The 19,115-nt window shown below is 35.2% G+C and overlaps 1 protein-coding gene across 1 annotated transcript; it reads right to left on the bottom strand.

Annotated features, from left to right (window-relative positions):
• Positions 1-6,583: 6,583 nt before the first annotated feature.
• On the bottom strand, positions 6,584-8,766 carry LOC108986596 (ras-related protein RABA3). The gene is made up of 2 exons (XM_018959266.2): positions 8,325-8,766; positions 6,584-7,108 (listed from the first exon to the last, which is right to left on the bottom strand). The coding sequence occupies exons 1-2, from the start codon at positions 8,576-8,578 to the stop codon at positions 6,649-6,651; spliced, it is 714 nt and encodes a 237-aa protein (XP_018814811.1). The 5' UTR covers positions 8,579-8,766; the 3' UTR covers positions 6,584-6,648.
• Between the last annotated feature and the right edge of the window lie 10,349 nt (positions 8,767-19,115).

Below are 19,115 nucleotides of genomic sequence, written 5' to 3'. Positions count from 1 at the left end.
GATTTTGCTCTGAAATCTCTGTAACTTTCATTCTACATACTTTTCTTGCATTTCTTGGAAAATTTCCAGAAATGACTTCTGATGGAGAAGACTCTATTAGTTCCCATACTTCTCATCGCATGATCAACCCTTCGGATGATTCATCAAGTCCATACTACTTGCACCCAAGCGACAATCCTGGTGCATTACTTGTTTCCGAAATCTTTACTGGTGATAACTATATCGCATGGAGTCGATCCATCACCATTGCTCTAACAGTCAAGAACAAGGCAGTGTTCATTGATGGTACGATTCTTGCTCCTCCTGTTAATCAATGTGTTCTTCATAATGCTTGGCTACGTGCCAATAACTTGGTTCTCTCGTGGTTAATGAATTCTATTTCCAAGGACATAAGGAACAGTCTTCTTTATGTTGCATCTGCTGTTGATCTTTGGAAAGAGTTGAAAACAAGATACTTAATAAGTGATGGTCCGAGAGTCTTTCATCTTGAAAAATCTTTAAGTTCTATCACTCAGGGTTCTTTATCAATCACTGAGTATTTTAGTTCTTTCAAGACCTTATGGGATGAGTACATTAATTACAGACCATTCCCAACTTGTAGCTGTGGAAAGATGGCAACATGTACTTGCAACTTATTTGATTTCTTACTAATTAGACAGCAGTCTGATTATGTGTTAAAATTCTTGGTTGGCTTAAATGACTCCTACGCTTCAATTCGAAGTCAATTGCTCATGGTTTCACCATTGCCTAGTATGGCAAAAGTATTCTCTTTACTACTTCAAGAGGAAAGCCAAAGACAACTCAATAATTCTGTCAGCAATGAAACTCATGCTTTGCTTGCCAAACAGACTAATCAAACCTTTGTTCCATCGAAATTCTCCAAAGACAAACAGAAGCGATCTTCTTTATATTGCACCCACTGTGGGTACAATGGACATACAATAGAGAAATGTTTTCAATTTCATGGCTACCCCCCTGGCTGGACTGGACCAAAAGGGAAACGAAATCCACCTGCTGCTCATGCTGCTATATCAACCTCTGAGCTCTACATCCAAAATAGTAACGACAATTAAAAGTTCTCTTTAACTTCTGAGGAATTCCATAAATTGCTAGCACTTGCAAATTCTAACTCATCTCAAATATCTACCCAAACAACTTCACCAGCTGTAAACATTGTCACTTCTCAAATTTCTGGTAAACCTTCGAACCCTTGCTATTCTGTTTCTTCATCTTTACAGCATGTATCCTCATGGATTCTGGACACAGGTGCAACAGATCATATGGTCTGTTCACCCCTATTGTATTCATCTACACCTAAATCCATCAACACATCTATTAATTTGCGAAATGGGAACTCTGTTCCAGCTTCACATATTGGCAATATGAGACTTTCAAATACATTATCCTTGCATGATGTGTTATGTGTTCCCAGTTTTACATTCAATTTATTGTCTGTTTCAAAACTAACAAAACAGTCTAATATTTGTGTTTCTTTCTTTAACTCCTACTGTCTTTTACAGGACCAATCAACAAAGAAGATGATTGGTATTGCCTTTAAAAAACATGGATTATATCACCTATCTCAAGCTATATCAAAAGATGTTGCCTGTAATCAACCCAACTATAATTCCTCTTCTTTTGTCTCAGCTATTACTCTAAATCAATTAGATACTTGGCACCACAGACTAGGCCACGTTTCTAATTCAAGATTACCTTTTCTTAGACAACTAGAGCCATCTATATCTTTCGATTCTACTACTGTTTGTGATGTATGCCATTTAGCAAAGCAAAGAAAGATTCCATTTCCTGTATCTCAAACCAATTCCAATAAAATGTTTGACTTGATATATTGTGATATATGGGGTCCCTTCAATGCTGTTTCCTACTCTGGTTTCAAATACTTTCTTACTATAGTTGATGACTATACACGTTGTACTTGGTATATATGCTCAAGATGAAATCTGAAGTTCCTTCCATTCTCAAAATTTTCTGCAACATGGTAAAAACACAATTTAATGTTCTTATCAAAACAATAAGGTCAGATAATGGACCTGAATTCCTATTGACTCAATTCTATAATGACAATGGCATTGTGCATCAAAGAAGTTGTGTGAAAACTCCACAACAAAATGGAGTTGTGGAAAGGAAACATCAACATTTATTAAACACTGCCAGGGCTTTAATGTTTCAATCAAACATACATTTAACCTTTTGGAGTGACTGTGTGTTAACTGCAGCACACATTATAAATAGAATTCCTACTCCTCTTCTCAAAAACAAAACACCATTCGAAATGCTTTTTGATAAACCACCTAATCTTTCTCACCTCAAAGTGTTTGGTTGTCTTTGTTTTGCATCAACACTCACAACTCATAGACATAAATTTGACCCAAGAGCCACAAAATGTCTATTCTTAGGTTATCCTTCTGATATAAAAGGCTACAAATTAATAGACCTTAATACCAATAAAGTATTCATTTCAAGAAATGTAGTCTTTTATGAAAATGTCTTTCCTTTCAAGGTTTTTCCTTCTAATCCTGAAATACATACCTTCTTATTCCCTCCTACAAATTCTGCTTCAGATTTCTATTTTCATTCTTCTGACATCCATTCTAATCAACATATAGCCTCACGGCAAAATCTGAATTCAAATCAGAATCTCACCTCAAACCAGAACCTTACCAACCATCAACTTCCTTTGAACAATGAATCTGTTCCACTTCCTTTGAACAATGAACCTGTTCCTCAAATAGAATCTCAACATCTTAGAAAATCCTCTAGAATTAAACAAGTGCCAAATTACTTGCAGGATTACTATTGTGGTACTGCTTCCCACATTCCAAATGCCATTCACTCATCTGTTATTGCTGCTTCCCCTCATACTAAAAGTATTATATATCCCATATCTGATTTCATTTCTGCAAATAGATTATCCACTTCTCATAAAAGCCTTTCTAGTATCCCTTTCAGCTTCCCAAGAACCCAAAACTTATAAATTGGCTTCTAAAATTTCTGAATGGCAAGTTGCAATGCAAAATGAAATAAGTGCATTAGAGTTAAATAAGACTTGGGAAATTGTTAATCTTCCTAAAAATAAAAAGACCATAGGTTGTAAGTGGGTATTTCGAATAAAGCATAGGGCAGATGGAACTATAGAAAGACACAAAGCTAGATTGGTAGCTAAAGGCTACACTCAACAAGAAGGTTTGGATTTTTTTGACACTTTTTCTCCAGTAGCAAAAATTACTTCCATTTGGTTACTGCTTGCTATAGCCTCTATTAAAAATTGGCATCTTCACCAATTAGATGTTAATAATGCCTTTTTACATGGTGAATTGCATGAAGAAGTTTATATGGAGTTGCCACCTGGTTTGGTTGTCAAAGGAGAAAATAAAGTTTGCAAACTTCTTAAGAGTCTATATGGCTTGAAACAAGCATCTAGACAATGGTTTGCTAAACTGTCCACATCATTGCTTGATTATGGTTTTACTCAAGCTATTTCAGATTGTTCTTTGTTTGTCAAGAAATCTAAATCCTCCTTCATAGCTTTACTAGTCTATGTAGATGATATTCTGTTGGCTAGTGATAGCTTGATTGAAATCCAATTGCTTAAAACTTTTCTACATGATAAGTTTACTATTAAAGATTTGGGGGAACTCAAATATTTTCTCGGATTGGAAATAGCAAGAACTAAAAATGGCATATCAATTTGTCAAAGGAAGTATGTTCTAGACATACTGGAACAAGCTGGAGTTCTTGGAGCAAAACCTACAACTTTTCCAATGGAATCGAATCTAAAGCTCTCTGCTTCAGATCCTGATATGTATAAAGATCCTTCAGCCTACAGAAGATTAGTTGGGAGATTGCTATACTTAACAATAACTCGACCTGACCTTGCCTATTCTGTCCAAGTTCTCAGTCAATTCTTCACCAAACCAGCTGTTAGTCATCACCAAGCAGCCATTTGAGTTCTCAGGTATCTAAAGGCAACCCCTGGACAAGGATTATTTTTCCCAGCTTCATCAGAATTGCAGCTCAAGGCTTTCTCAGACAGTGATTGGGCAGGATGTGTTGACACCCGAAGGAGTGTAACAGGTTTTGCCATTTTTTTGGGTGACTCATTAATTTCATGGAAGAGCAAAAAGCAAGCTACAATATGCAGATCTTCTGCAGAAGCAGAATATAGTCAACAGCTTGTGAGATTCAATGGCTCCTTTATGCAATGCAAGACCTAGCTATCAACCACCAGCAGCCAACTTTGGTCTATACAGACAATAAATCAGCATTATCCATTGCAACTAATCTAGTCCAACACGAGAGAACAAAGCACATACAAATAGACTGTCATCTTATTAGAGAGAAGTTGCAACAAAATATCATCAAGCTCTTCCATGTCCCTTCAAGATTGCAACTGGCGGATATTTTAACAAAGCCTCTCGGCTCTCTTCCATTTCATCATGCTCTCCGCAAGATGAACATCCTCAATATACATGCTCATCTTGAGGGGGGGTGTTGGAATATAGCCTCACGGATTGAACAAATGGAATTAAATTCTAAAGCTACACGTGTTAAACTAGAAGAGGAAAAGAAGAGTTAGTTATTTCTGTTATTATAGTTAGTTTATTATTTCTCATTTAAGCCGTGTATAAATATAGTTCAAGTACTTTGTAATTATAAAATATAATAAAGTTCATTTTCATGGAAGTTTTTCAATTCATCTTCTCTGTTTACGTCCATGCAATCTCTTCTTACAAGCCAAATCTCAATTCATCTGAAACTTGACAATGTCTGCCCCTAGTGCTTCTTCTACGCTCTTATTCGTCGTTGTTGACGGCTTCTTACGTGCGATGCCTAGTTCTCTCCATTTTGTCTTCGTTAAGGCCTAGTTTGGGAACACTAGTATTCTCAACTATTTTCAAATATTTCCTTTACAAATATCATTTAACATAAAATATTTTTTAATTTTAAATTTTTAACTTTTTCATCTAATCAATACTTAATTATTACAAATTTTTTAAACTCCCAAACAAAACACAAAAAGCAATATAAATTTTTCAAATTTTAAAATAAAAATAATATTAAAAATAATATTTAGTTAATTTTTTAATTTATAATATTTTTATTCAATTTTTTTCTCTTATTTCTCAAATAAAACATCTTAACTCAAACCATTTCGTTATTATTCACAAATTATTTCATTACTATTCACATATATTCTGAGATATTAATTTTTTTTTTTTCTCATTTCTACGTTAATACCTCACCTTCCAAATGTGGGATCTTACTCAACCAATCTCATAGGTTGTTTGTGTCTCCACCAATTCTTTGTTATGTCGCTGTGAATCATGAGTTCGCTCACCGTCAAGGCAAGTTTAGGATTCTCACCTGCCAATCGGGTTCTTCTTGGGTTGGGCCGCTGGATTTTCATGGGCCTGGGCAGCCCATATTTCCAGCACTCAAATCCTCAGATGACGGGAGAACATAGTTGAGACCTGAGAGGGTTTGGTTATTTTCACTTTTTTTTTCCTGATTCCAAAAAGGGTTAAAAAAGGTAGAAGAAAGAATGAAAGAAAGATAAAGCTACAATTGTTGTGCCCGAGCAAGTCTCCAACTGAGTGAAAATTAGAAAAATTATTCTATTCATCATCGCACACTCTACACTTTATGAAAAATACATTCACACTTTATGAAAAAGTTATAAGTATGAAGTATGAGAGTGAATAGTAGCCGATGCATAATAAATCCCGTGAAAATTATTAACCCAGGCTGAACAACAGGGCTGCTTCAAATTCTGGGCTGAGCCTTAACATCAAAAAAGCCCATATACATGCCAATGCTTGCTTGATCAGCTTTCCCTCGAAATGATTTCCAGGTCTAAAATGAGAGTAGCAACTTCAGTGAAAAGTTGATATTAAATTCTGTGGGTTTTTTAAATCACTCAATTACACTAAATTATTTTCAATAATATATTTGAAAATATTAAAACAAATTTTGAAAATGGTCAGACCATCTCTCGAGGGTGGACAGCCAGCTCCAAATTTCTTTGTTTTTTTTTTTTTTTTTAATAATTCGATTCATTGTAAGTATACTTTTTATTTTTCAACTAAGAACTGATGTGTCAATTTTCTATTAATGGATGTAAATGACCTAATTAACATCATGCCTTGATTGAAGTTAAATTCAATGAGTGGGAGACAATGAATTTATGTTACTAATAATTACCTACTAGAAGTGATATAAGATTTTATAAAAGTAATCCCACAAGCTGATGTGATTTCATGTGATCTATTGATCTACTTTATAATAAAAATAAATTTACAGTCTGATATATCACGTCAAGCTACAATAATTTATGAGTTTATTTTTATAAAATTACGTGGCTAAAATATTTTCATTACCTAATGAGAGCAAAACGGGTATAGGTGTCCAAGGAATTAGTCGGGATAAATAACCTTAGATACCTTTATATCATTTTGGCTCATAATCAAATTTGTGATCTCAGATTTTTTTCCCCACAAATATTTAAAAGGAAAAGGTCGAATTTGCCTTTCCTAGTACATTAATAGTATAATCGTCCAAAAGATACCCACAAAAGACATCATGATCAAACCCAATGATGCCTTAATTTTCTTCTTATTATATGAACACCTAACAAGAGCATGCAGATAATTTCTTCATCTCACTAATTTCTAATTCAGAACCCGAAATGACATCAATCTTGGATCCTTTAAGCCCAATGGCATCACCACCACCACCGTTGGATCTTCCATTGCCACTTTCCAAAGTCTTTTTAGAAACCACACCATAGATTTCTTCTAGCAGTCTAAAAAATGCAGTGTCCACGTTGTCACCACTTAGGGCTGACGTCTCAGAGAAAAAGAGGCCTTGGTTTTCTGCAAATTCAATAGCATCTTCAGTGGGCACAGCCCTCAGGTCCACGAGATCGGCTTTGTTGCCAATGAGAGTGATGACGATGGAGTTGTCTGCATGGGCCCTGAGTTCCTCCACCCACCTCGCAACGTGATCAAAGCTAGGTCTCTTTGTTATGTCGTATACCAGCATTGCCCCTAGTGCTCCCCTGTAGTATGCACTTGTCACGGCTCTGTACCTAGGTATTTTGGTGAATTGCACACAATAAAAGGTTTTTAGTTTGACTTGTGAAATTATGCATGGGCATTTTTCATTCATAGACATAGATGAGTAGCTTCGTATGTTTACTACTTCAATGGACATCCACCTAACCGTGTCACGTCAAAAAGTGTGAAAAGAAGTGTTATAATAAAAAAAAATTTGATAAAAGTAAAACTATAAATTGATACGATTTCATATAATAATACGTTAAATTAATTTTATAATAAAAGTAATTTATAATCTAACATATTACATCAAATTACGTTAATTTATAGAATTATTTTTGTTGAATCTCTTTATGATTAAAATACTTTTTAAGTGTAAACAAATATGAAAAATTCTAAAGTAAAAAATGATAATTCATAAAATTCATATGTTATTAATATCCGTTGTATCGACTATTGAGTGAAGGTAGGGTAGTTTTAAGGGTTTGTTTGGATAGTGAGATAATCAGATAATATAGTTTTAGATGAGTTGAATAAAATATTATTTTTTAATATTATTATTATTTTGAAATTTGAAAAACTTGAATTTTTTTATTATATTTTATATAAAATTTTGATAAAATTATAATGATAAGATAAAATGAGATGGATTCTCAACCGGGTGAAAGAGAGTAAAAGAAATAGACGATTGATTGATGACGACGATGGGCGGGCCCGAGAGGCACCGCTTCTTTGTCTGTATCCCCTTCTCATCAAACGTACCCTCTTGCCAGTCTGCCTAAGTGCCAATTCATCATTGTCCTAACACAAATATTTTAATGCCTTGTACCTAACATTTTCATGGGATTAATTTTAGCATCCGTGTAAACTCCACGAGTCCATGTGCAGCACATGTAGTGTTGCAGACATTCTGTTTTCCTTTGGTTGGGCAGTGAATATCTACCCAAGTGCAGGAGATGGCTAGTGGCTTCCTCCAGTAGAGGATTGCTTCGCGGCAAATGCTTGAAAACTTCTTTTATAATATGATGGCAGATGAATCTTCACACACATAGTACTACAGCCAAGTCTACTTGATTCTACCTACTGGCTATAAATACTGACTGATTTAAATATCACCTTATCTAATTCTACAAGTGCCTAATAATATTCATGGAATGTTAAGAATTCAGACAATGAGATATGGTCACGAAACAAATCATTTGCTAAGTATGTCAAAAGTGAGAGAGAGAGAGAGAGAGAGAAGCAAACCTTTCTTGACCAGCAGTATCCCAGATCTGGGCCTTGATAACTTTGCCCTTAATGGTGACAGTCCTGGTCTGGAACTCAACCCCAATGGTGGATTTGGAGTCAAAGCAGAACTCGTTCTTAGTAAACCTGGAAAGTAGCTGACTCTTACCCACAGCCGAGTCTCCAATCACCACCACCTTGAATACATAATCAATTTTTTCATACGCATTCCATTGGTAACTCTCAGTTCCAACCCCATTCATCTCTTGATTCATTTTCCCCACCCAGAACACCAAGAGCTGGAGCTGTATGACACTTTGATCTCAGTCCGAGTCTTTTTCAGTCTTGGGAGGTAAGTAGCAGTAAGTAGAGAGAGAGAGAGAGAGAGAGAGAGAGAGAGAGAGAGAGAGAGACGGACAAGACTAGGCAATTCTCAAGTGGAAGGGTGGAAAGGGGAAGCTAAGTATAAGTATGGTCTTGTCCTTGTCTACCCTTTTAATGCTTTATCTCAGTGGACGTACCATGCATTAGTTATATTTTTATGCAAAATGATTGAGCATGATTTGGGGGCAAAACAGTGCCTGCCAAAAAGCTGTTGATGGACTAGGAATTCTGGGGGGTTTTGCCACTTTGATTAAAGTGCAAGTTATGTAATCTTGGCAAGCTACCGCAATCCACGGGATTATCCACACGATCAGTGGCCCAGATGCACCCTCTTTTATGATTGTTCGAGATGATTTCATCGTCAAAAGCCAAGGAGGTAGGCCCTTAAACATCGTATTTCTGCATTCTCAAAAGCAGAGCTTTTGAACATCAATTGTAATGCATACTTGCATCCCATTTTTTGAAGATTTTATTCACTAATTTGCCAATTATCATTTATGATAATGTTGATCATCATTATTTTTAATAAAATGCTTTATACCATCTGTTATTGTTAAATTTGACAGATCAAAATCTCAAATGGCATCTAATGAACGTTGGATCCAAATCTCTTATTTTAGATTGCGTTTGAATATTGAGTTAAATTGAATTGAATTGAGTTCTTTATAAATAGTAATGAGTTGAGATAGTAGAGTGAGTTTTGTAATATCCATCTAATATGAGTTTAAATTTATTTTAATGTTAAAATAAGTTTAAATGTATTTATGAAAAATTAAAAAAAATTATGAATCTTACGTACAAATAGATTTTAAATTAAAGTAAATTTAATAATTTAAAAATTAAGTATTTAAATATTAAATTTAACTTAAAATTCAATTAAACCTAATTACACTCAAATGAATCCAACAACCAAACGGTACTGTGAGTGAGATTGCAGAGGATTTGGATCGGAATGAGTATCCCCACCATTCCCTGGCCCACAATACTAAACACAAAAACAGGAAACTTCTTAAAGCTGTCTTACGTGAGTGACCTTGTACAAAGCAGAGGTCCTAAATTTTGATCTGTCCACCGACAAAATTTAATAGAATGACAATCCTACGAATTAAAAAACTATGGCCCACATCTTTAAGAGTGGAATGTTAACTGAGGGAGAGCTCACAACTAATGCTTATAATTATGGCGACCATAAATGCAATTTTGTTTTCTCTACTTTTTCCCCCTTCTGGTTGTTGTGGTAAACACTACATTTGGGTGTTTCCTGGTTGCTTTTTATCCTATCTTTGGTTTGGTCAACAATCCATATAATTGGAGGTGAGAAATGTTGTGTAGGATTAGATACTTTTCCTCACATAATGAGTGTGATACTTTGTGTGCATGTTCTAATTAACTACCGTCTAGTGCCTGTAATTGACAAAGCATACTGCATATTAGGGCTATATAGAAATCGACAGCACCGGCCGCCATCGATGTAAATTGACCGGCCGCGTCAGGAACAGGTGGAGAACCGGTCGGCGTGTGGTGGAAATTTCAAGAAACTGACGTTCAGCAGTTCGGTCTCGGTTTGAAATTGGACCGGACCGTTGAACCGACCGATATAATAAAATCTTTTCTTTTTTAAAATCTTCCCGAATCGTCTTCTTCCCAAACTCTCCTCTCTCTCTCTCTCTCCCTCCTATGCATCTCACCCTCTCTCATTCTCTCTCATTATTCTCTCAATAGAACTGCCAAAGAACTGACGCCGACCGAGAACCGGCAAAAAACCGCCTCAATCAGTGTCCTCCTCGCTATCGACCAATTACGGTCGGTGGCTCCCCCATTTTTCTAGACGTCGGTCGGCATCGGTTTTGTCCAAAAACCGCACCGACGACGTCGGTTTTCACCCCTACCACATATAAAAGAAATGCCAAACTTCTTCATATGTAGTGCATTGGGTGAGAGATATGAGAATGTTTAGATAATGAGAGAAGATGAGAATTTTGTCAACCATAGAAAAATAGTTTGTAAATAATAATAAATTATTTAAGTTAAACATATTTTATTGGGTTTTGAAAAACTTGAGAGGGAAAACAAAAAAAGTTGGATACAAATAATGTTATAAAGTTAAAATATTGTTAAAATATTATTTTTTAATATTATTTTTATTTTAAAATTTGAAAAAATTTTATTGTTTCTGTATTTTGTTTGAAAGTTTTAAAAAATTGTAATGGTTAGATGAAAAAGTTAAAAATTTTAAATTAAAAAGTATTTTGTATGTGAGTGAAATTTGAGAATAAAATAATGAAAAGTTTTAAAATGAGATCATCTCATCTACGTGTCTAAATGATTCCTAAGTTTCAACCTCTAAAAATAGGGCGAACAATCCAACAGCTCTAGCTATGAGAATAGATTCGTAAAATAAAAGGGGAAATGGTCATGAAAGATAAATTAAAGTTACATAGGGAGCTAGTCATGAAATACTTGAGCTATTCTAAACTTTTGTCCGCAAAAAAGCATCTTAAACTTGAACAAGTAAAACCTCACTTCCATGATAACCAAATGAATTGAAACATATTACTGCAAATAAATTGAAAAAAAGAAAGAAAAGAAGAAGAGATGGCAAATCAACTTCAAGAATGAATTAGCTAATAGCCTTTAATCTCGACGGTTATAAACGAAATGAGTTCTTCTATACAAGTAGAGCGTAAATAAAAGCCAAAACTCTTTTTATCACTATAAGAGAAAATGATATTTGTTGTGAGCAAAATCGCCACGAATAGAGAAAGTAAAATATGTTTGAATATAAAAATATTTTTAATCTATCTCATTTCATTTTATCTTTTCATTATAATTTTTTTAAATTTTTATATAAAATATAATAAATAAATTAATTTTTTTTAATTTTAAAATAATAATAAAATTAAAAATAATATTTTATTTAATTTATTTAAAAATATTTTATTTTATTTAATTTATTTAAAAATATTTTATTTTATTTCATCTCATTATTCAGACGAATCTAAAAGAGATTGAGAAGCGGGTGGTCGAAATGACACTTGCCTAAACCTAAAATGCCAGGACTAGGCAACAGGCTGACAATAGATCATAAGTTCGGCTTAATTGGCTTTACCTAAAAAATAAAAAATAAAAAATAAAAATAACTAAGCAATAGTAAAAAGTGGAGAGACTTTGTTTCGTTTGAATTTAGAATTAATCTCAATTTTTTTTATTTAATTTAATTATTATAATTTTTTTAAATTTTTACATAAAATATAATAAAAAATTTAATTTTTTTTAAATCTCAAAATAATAATAATATTAAAAAATAATATTCTAATAATATTTTATTTATTTTTTAATTTTTATCTAATCTCAATTTATTATTTACACGCATCTAAAATTGTGAGGTGTGAAGTGGGCGAGTAAAGGTAAGAAAAGAAAAATAAAAAGAAAAAGTGAATGTGACCGTCTATGAGAGATTCACTTTGTCCTTGAGAACAAGCGAAATTGTGTGTTTTTGTGTCACTCTTCTCTCATTTACTTATGAAAAACTCTAAATTCAGTCAATTTGGCGCACCCCTTGCGCAAGAATTGACATAGAATGGCAGGCGTTTAAATAAAATGGTGCGTCTAGACATCAGGAGAAGGGCTGGGTTGCGGAATGGGCAGGGAACAAAATGCTGACATGAATGAGCTCTTCCGGCTTCTCTTTAACGTTCGTCGCCATTAAATGTAAGGGAGACCATCCAAGATTGACAGCATCGCGGAGGGAGTCGTATACGATCATGTATTCGGAATTGTTAAAATGGAATGGCAATTCTCCTCATTGTTCCGTAAGGAAAGGGAAGATACCACCATATCCGGAGCTTAGGTGGCAAAGATAAGGAAAACCAAAGTCACCACCCAAGATAGCAGCTTCGTTCATGTCTGTGCAATCTGAAAAGCTCAAGGATGGTCAAAGACTCGTAAGACAATGTCGGCGCACAGATAGCAACACCCGATTCGTTGGGTTGTCATGTAGCTTTTGTTGTATTGTTGGTCATAGAACATTTTAGGTAAAAAAGTCCTCCATCGTTCTGGCCCAAGAAGTTAATCCTCAAGTGCTGAAATTCGAATAATAATAATAATAATAATAACTGGGTACGAACAAAAATATTCTACGCCTTTTTTAGTGCAAGAGATTGTTTCTGGGTTTTTTTTGAAACTGCAGGATTTCAAGGGCCATTGCCAGAGGCTAGGGGTGTAATCAGTTCGGTCTAGTCTAATTTTAGATAAAATTTAGGAATGAATTGGTATATACCGATTTTATATTTTTAAAATTGATTACGCACTAGTTACCCTCTTAAATCGGTACTTCTGATTTTATCGATTTTCGATCCAGTCAGATTTTTCAATTATTTTAAAATGTAAGTTATAAATTTATGTTATAACTTTCAAATTATAATTTATAAATTATAACTTGCATATTTAAGGTTAACATTTTATGTTATAATTTATAATTTATAATATGAATACTCTATGATCAAACAATACTAATATATATATGATCAAACAATATTAATGTATACAATGTTTGTTGCACATTGCACTGATATATGATATATAATTTATTATATATAAAAATCTCATATATAATTATATATTATATATAAAATTTTAAAACTTATATATATAATATTTTGTATAATATATAAAATTAATTTCTAATGTTTTTATATATTTTTTTCCAACTAGTCTAGTTCGATCCGGTCTGGTCCAAGAAACTACGGAACAGAAATCGAACCGGATTCAGCTGGTTTTTATAATATAGGAACCGGTCCTGGACCGGACCGGTTCAAAATCGGACCAACCGGTCCAATCCAATTTTTCGGTTTAAATTTACATCCATACCACTGGAAGCTAGTTAAGATACCCCTAATGTTTTATTTGGGCGGAAGTTTTTTTTTTGAGCCATTTTCAAAAAGGCCGGAAAAGGGTGATATTTCCCCAATATTTTCTTAAGACTTGAGATCAGATATTGGTGTCATTGAAAATAGAAGAAAATGAGAGTTTCTGAAATTTTCTATAATGTTTACCATATCTCCTACACTACCAAGCAATTACAGTGTACATCATTTTCAGTGGGATTTGAAGAAACAAGAGAGACGTAAGAGATCCACAAAATGGGGTGCGAAGATGGGTGATGAAAATGGGGAAACGAAGAACGGGAAGATGGATCTGGGCTGAAATGGGATTCAGTCCTTTCTCTTTTTTTTTTTTTTCCTATTTTTTTTTAATATAAAACAATTGCCATATCAGTGGTGTCCATTCGTACTGACAACTTCTATAAAATTATAAAAGTCTTGAGTTCATACAGAAAATTAATGGGTGTGAGATCTGGACGTTTGTTTTACGCAGTAGGACTTGAATTTTCGAACGTTTAAAGGGATGCAAGTAGACTTACCGGAGCAAGTACTGCATGGTAAGTGCTCCAAGAAAGCTCCAAGATTCTGGGAAGTTGAACAAGAGTTTGGCATCGGGCCCTCTCAGGGGGGCCATGGCGGCCAAGAATGTTGAGGCAGGTCGACGTTCCTTTGCAGAACTGGTCTCTGTGGTTCCGCAACCACTTCCAGAATTATCGGTGCCTCATCGTGGGCCGAAGTATGTGGATGGAGAAATATGTTTTCAGTTCACTAAGGAGGAAATTGCTCGATCTGTGGAACCTTTTCATTTTTCTGTTGTATTGAAATTCCTAAGACAGAGACCCTCGTTGGATGTGATTCGGTCGTTTATACATATCCGCTGGGGAATATCTTGCATGCCGATGGTTACAGCTATGCGGAGACTAAGAAATGTTTTCATTCGAATGACAAATGAGCAAGATTTCTTAAAAGCTATTTCTCGGGAAACTTGTGAGGTGAATGGGGTTCAGTATCGAGTTTTTCATTGGAAACCAGATTTTAATGAAGATGAGGAGCCGTCGTTGGTCCCAGTTTGGATTATGCTGCCGGGTCTTCCACCAAATTTCTATCATGAATCTTTTCTAAAGATTTTCACTACTCCGATTGGTAGATACATTAGAAGAGATAATCCAACAAAATGTGCAACTCGCACGGATGGAGCACGTTTATGCTTGGAGATGGATGCTTCAAAAAAACCGATTTCTTATTTTTGGATTGGGATGCCAGGGTTGGGACGTAAGCAGGAAATTCTTTATGAGACACTTCCAGCGTTCTGTATAAATTGTAAAGTTCGAGGGCATAATGCACATACCTGTAATTTGAAGAATCGTAAAGATGGAGAAAATATTTGGATGCGAAAGAATGTAAAAGATACTGAAGAAAAAAAAACAGAGCCACAAACTGAAATAAATGTTGAGTTGGATAAAGGCAAGGGAGTGATGATGACGGAAGTAGGAATGGAAAAAGGCGATCGGAAAAAAAAATAGATTTGTCTCGGGATCAACAACGGGATTGTGGTGCACCAGATCAACATCATGACGTGGGTGAAAAGGAGGGAGCTGCTCTGGAAAATTTGGAGGGACAAGAAATGGAAGTTAGGTTGATTGAAGAAAATGTATCATCTGGTAAGGAATATCATGTAGAGGAGATAGAAGAAGATGAAATAGAGGGCATGCAAATAAATGATATGGTGAATTTGGCAGGGGAGGGGTTGCCGGTAGAAAGTTTTGCTGGGGCTGTCAACAGAAAATTTGGAGAGTAATTTGAATTTTGACAAGGGAGTAGAGCAGATAGTTTCAGACTCGGAGCTGGAAAGAATACCAGAGGAGAATCCTGAATGTATGGAGGATATGGTTTCTGAACCAGATACGGAGTTAAATGTGGAACATTTTTCTAAACAAAAAGACTATGCCTCGGATAATGAGGGTGCGGATGCTAAGCGAAAAGGAGCTCGGAAAATATTTCAAAAGGTTAGAAGTTCGAATCGGGTGAGTTCTCGGCCTAATAAATTTTCTCTATGATTGGCCCTATTTTATCTTGGAATATTAGAGGGATTGGAACTTCTAGAGGTCGATTAAAAATTTTGGTTAGGAAATTAAAACCGAAAATTGTTGCTTTAATAGAACCTTTTGCTTCATCGGATAAGGTTCAGGATGTCATTCGGTTGTTACATATGGATAAGGTTATTACTAATGATGGGGAGTCTGGTAAGATTTGGGTGCTTTGGCAAGATGATATTTTAGTTCAGCCGATTCTTTGTAAAGAATAATATATTTTACTTCGTGTTGGGGTTGGTGATAATACTGTCATTTGTTGCTTTGTGTACGCCAAATGTAATATGGTTAATAGGAGAGAAGTGTGGGAGTCCCTTAATGGTCAAATAATAGGAAATGAACCTTGTATTATTGTAGGGGATTTTAATATTATAAGGGAAGATTCGGAACGTCGAGGTGGTAGATCTCGTCCGAGAATGGCAATGGAGGATTTTAATAATTGGATTGATAATTGTGGTTTAATGGACATGAAATCGTCGAGAAGAAGGTTTTCTTGGTATAATGGCCAAAGAGGGTTAGCACGTAGTTGGGCAAAATTGGACAGAGGATTATTAAATGCCAGTTGCTTGACCAGATTTCCAAATGTAAATAATTGCTATTTATCGAGATCTACATCAGATCATTCCCCTATGTTTATTCAATTTCAGTCTGATATTTTTTTGTATGGGCCTTCTCCATTTCGGTTTCAACAAATGTGGATTGAGCATCCAGATTTTCATCAGTTTGTGGGCAGAATTTGGCAAGAGGGGGTGAGTGGAAGGGGACTTCTGAAGTTGGCTTTTAAACTTAAAAGATTGAGAGGTGCTTTACGTGAATGGAATAAAAGTATATTTGGCAGAACTGAAATTCATATTCAGGGGTTAGAAAATAAAATTGAGGAGCTTGAATCCGATCTTCAACAACATTGGGACCCGAGGCTTGAACATGATCTTGTGAGTAAAAATATGGAATTAGCTAGTTGGCGCAGCCAGGAAGAAATTAGATTGGCTCAAATGGCTAAACTTAAATGGTGTGCGGAAGGGGATCAAAATTCATCTTTCTTTCATACGTATTTATCTTATAAAAGGAAAAAAAGAGTCACGGAAATGAGGCTTCATGATGGAACTTATTTGAGATCTCCTGAGGAGATCCATTTAGGTGCAGTCCATTATTTCTCAAATTTTTTACAAGGAGAAAGTCAAGATAGTATTCCGGATTTATCACATATTATATCGTCGGTTATTTCATTGGAGGAAAATGAGGCTATTGGTTTAGTTCCTTCGATTAATGAAGTGAAAAATGCTTTGGACTCCATTCCTTCTAATAGTGTGCCAGGGCCGGATGGTTTTGGGTCGGGTTTTTTTAAGAGTGTCTGGAATATTATTAAGGTGGATATGATGGAAGAGGTGGAAGAATTTTTTAGAGGAGGTAAATGGTCGAGATTTTATACGTCTTCATATGTAGTCCTAATCCCTAAGGTAGATAAGCCAACAGGGTTTGAGAAATTTAGACCAATAAGTCTTTGTTTGGTGTTTTATAAAATTTGCTCAAAGGTGATTGTAAATCGTTTGGCTATTCTGCTTCCAAAAATTATTTCCGTTGAACAAGGTGCGTTTATTCCTGGAAGAAGTATTTTTGAAAACATTAGTCTAACTCAAGAAATGGTCCATTCTATAAATAAAAAAATTCATGGGGGAAATGTGGTATTGAAGCTTGATATGGCCAAGGCATATGATCGTGTTGAGTGGGAGTTCCTCTTGAAGGTGCTCCAAACTTTTGGGTTTTCTCCTACAGTTTGTGGATTAATTAGGGAGTGTATTACTACGCCTTGGTACTCGATTTTAATGAATGGGACAACGAAAGGCTTTTTCAAAGGTGGTAGAGGATTGAGGCAAGGTGATCGTTTGTCGCCTTATTTGTTTATTATCTTACAAGAGGTCCCTTCTCGACTAATAAAACAAAAGGTGGCAGAAAATAGTTTTGGACACTTCTCTCAACCTAGAGGTACGATTTTAGTATCTCATCTAATGTATGCGGATGATGTGGTCATTTTTACTAATGGTGGTTGTCGATCAATTCGGTGTCTTCTAGATATTTTGAATACTTATGAAAAGTGGTCTGGTCAATTGATTAATAAAGAGAAAACTGCTATGTATTTCTCAAAAACACTTCCGATGGCTAGAAGAAGGAATCTCAAAAGATTGACGGGGTTTTCGGAAGGTAAGTTTCCTTTTAAATATTTGGGGGTGCCTATTGTTTCGGGTAGAATGAAAATTGGCGATTTGGAAGAGTTGGAGAACAAGGTTAAAAAAAAATTAGTGGCTGGAAAATGAAATTACTTTCAGCAGGGGGTAGAGTGATTCTATTGAGGCATGTTCTGGCTAGTATGGCGTTACATCAATTAGCAGTTTTAAAGGTTCCAAAGTTAGTTATTTCTTCATTAAATCGGTAAATGAGCTCTTTTTTTTTGGGAGAAAGGGATGGAAAGAGTAAGAAAAAATGGGTTGCTTGGAGGTCTATTTGTAAACCAATAGAAGAAGGAGGTTTGGATATTAGATCGTTTGATGATATGCAAAAGGCCCTTCATTTAAAACTTGCCTGGAAATTGATGAATGAGGATTCTCTTTAGACAAATTTTTTTCGTTCGAAATATGTGGGGAACAAACCTTTGTTGCTGCTGGATGATCAAAAGGGTACAAGTTTTTGGCGGATGATTGTTAGAAGTATTCCCACAGTTTTGAGTAATTCGAAATGGAAAATTCGAGAAGGTAATGTATTTTTTTGGTATGATAATTGGCTGGAGCAGGGTCCTCTTGCAGAAAATTGTTTTGTGAGTGAACAACCTCTTTTGAAGATTAAAGATTGTAATTTGGATAGAGGATGGGATATGGCTCGATTAGAGAGGCTTGTGGGGACTGAGAATGCAGAGAGGGTTCTAGAGGTTATTGCTAATTGTAAGGAAGGGATTTGCTAATCTGGGCTACTAGTGAAAATGGTAAGTTTTCAACAAAATCAGCTTGGGAATGTGTTCGTGTTAGAGGACAGAATTTAGAGGGACATAAATGGATTTGGAATAACATTCTTCTAAAAAAAATTTCTGTTCTAATGTGGAAGGCTTGGCATGGAGCTTTAGCAGTGGATGATAAAATTCGGAGAATTGGTATCCCTTTAGTCTCGAGATGCAATTGTTGTATTCAAGGTAAATATGAAGACTTAAATCATGTTTTATTTGCTGGTGAAGTGGCTGCTGAAGTCTGGAAAAAAAATTGGAGTTTTGCTTGGTCTTCCAATTGGAAGAAATTGGTATGAAACTTGTCTTAGTTGGTTTCGGAGGGCTTCAAATGCCTCTCAAGCTGGTGTCATATTGGGTGTATTACCTACAGTTATTTTGTGGAGGCTATGGAATAGGAGATGTAAGGCACGTATGGAAGGGAAGATGGAATCTGGTCAAGTTGTGTGGCAATCTATCAAACAGT

This window comes from Juglans regia, chromosome 7 (assembly GCF_001411555.2).
Source record: "Juglans regia cultivar Chandler chromosome 7, Walnut 2.0, whole genome shotgun sequence".
Lineage (NCBI taxonomy): Eukaryota > Viridiplantae > Streptophyta > Magnoliopsida > Fagales > Juglandaceae > Juglans > Juglans regia.
Note: the sequence above shows the minus strand (reverse complement) of the source record. Positions and strands in the feature narration are given on the sequence as shown.

Bases quoted from the DNA above. Each gene is read 5' to 3' on its own strand.
- LOC108986596 (XM_018959266.2), bottom strand. From the start codon at position 8,578: ATGAATCAAGAGATGAATGGGGTTGGAACTGAGAGTTACCAATGGAAT. The intron at 7,109-8,324 runs GTTTGCTTCTCT...CAAAATACCTAG, and splicing joins GATACTGCTGGTCAAGAAAG to GTACAGAGCCGTGACAAGTG.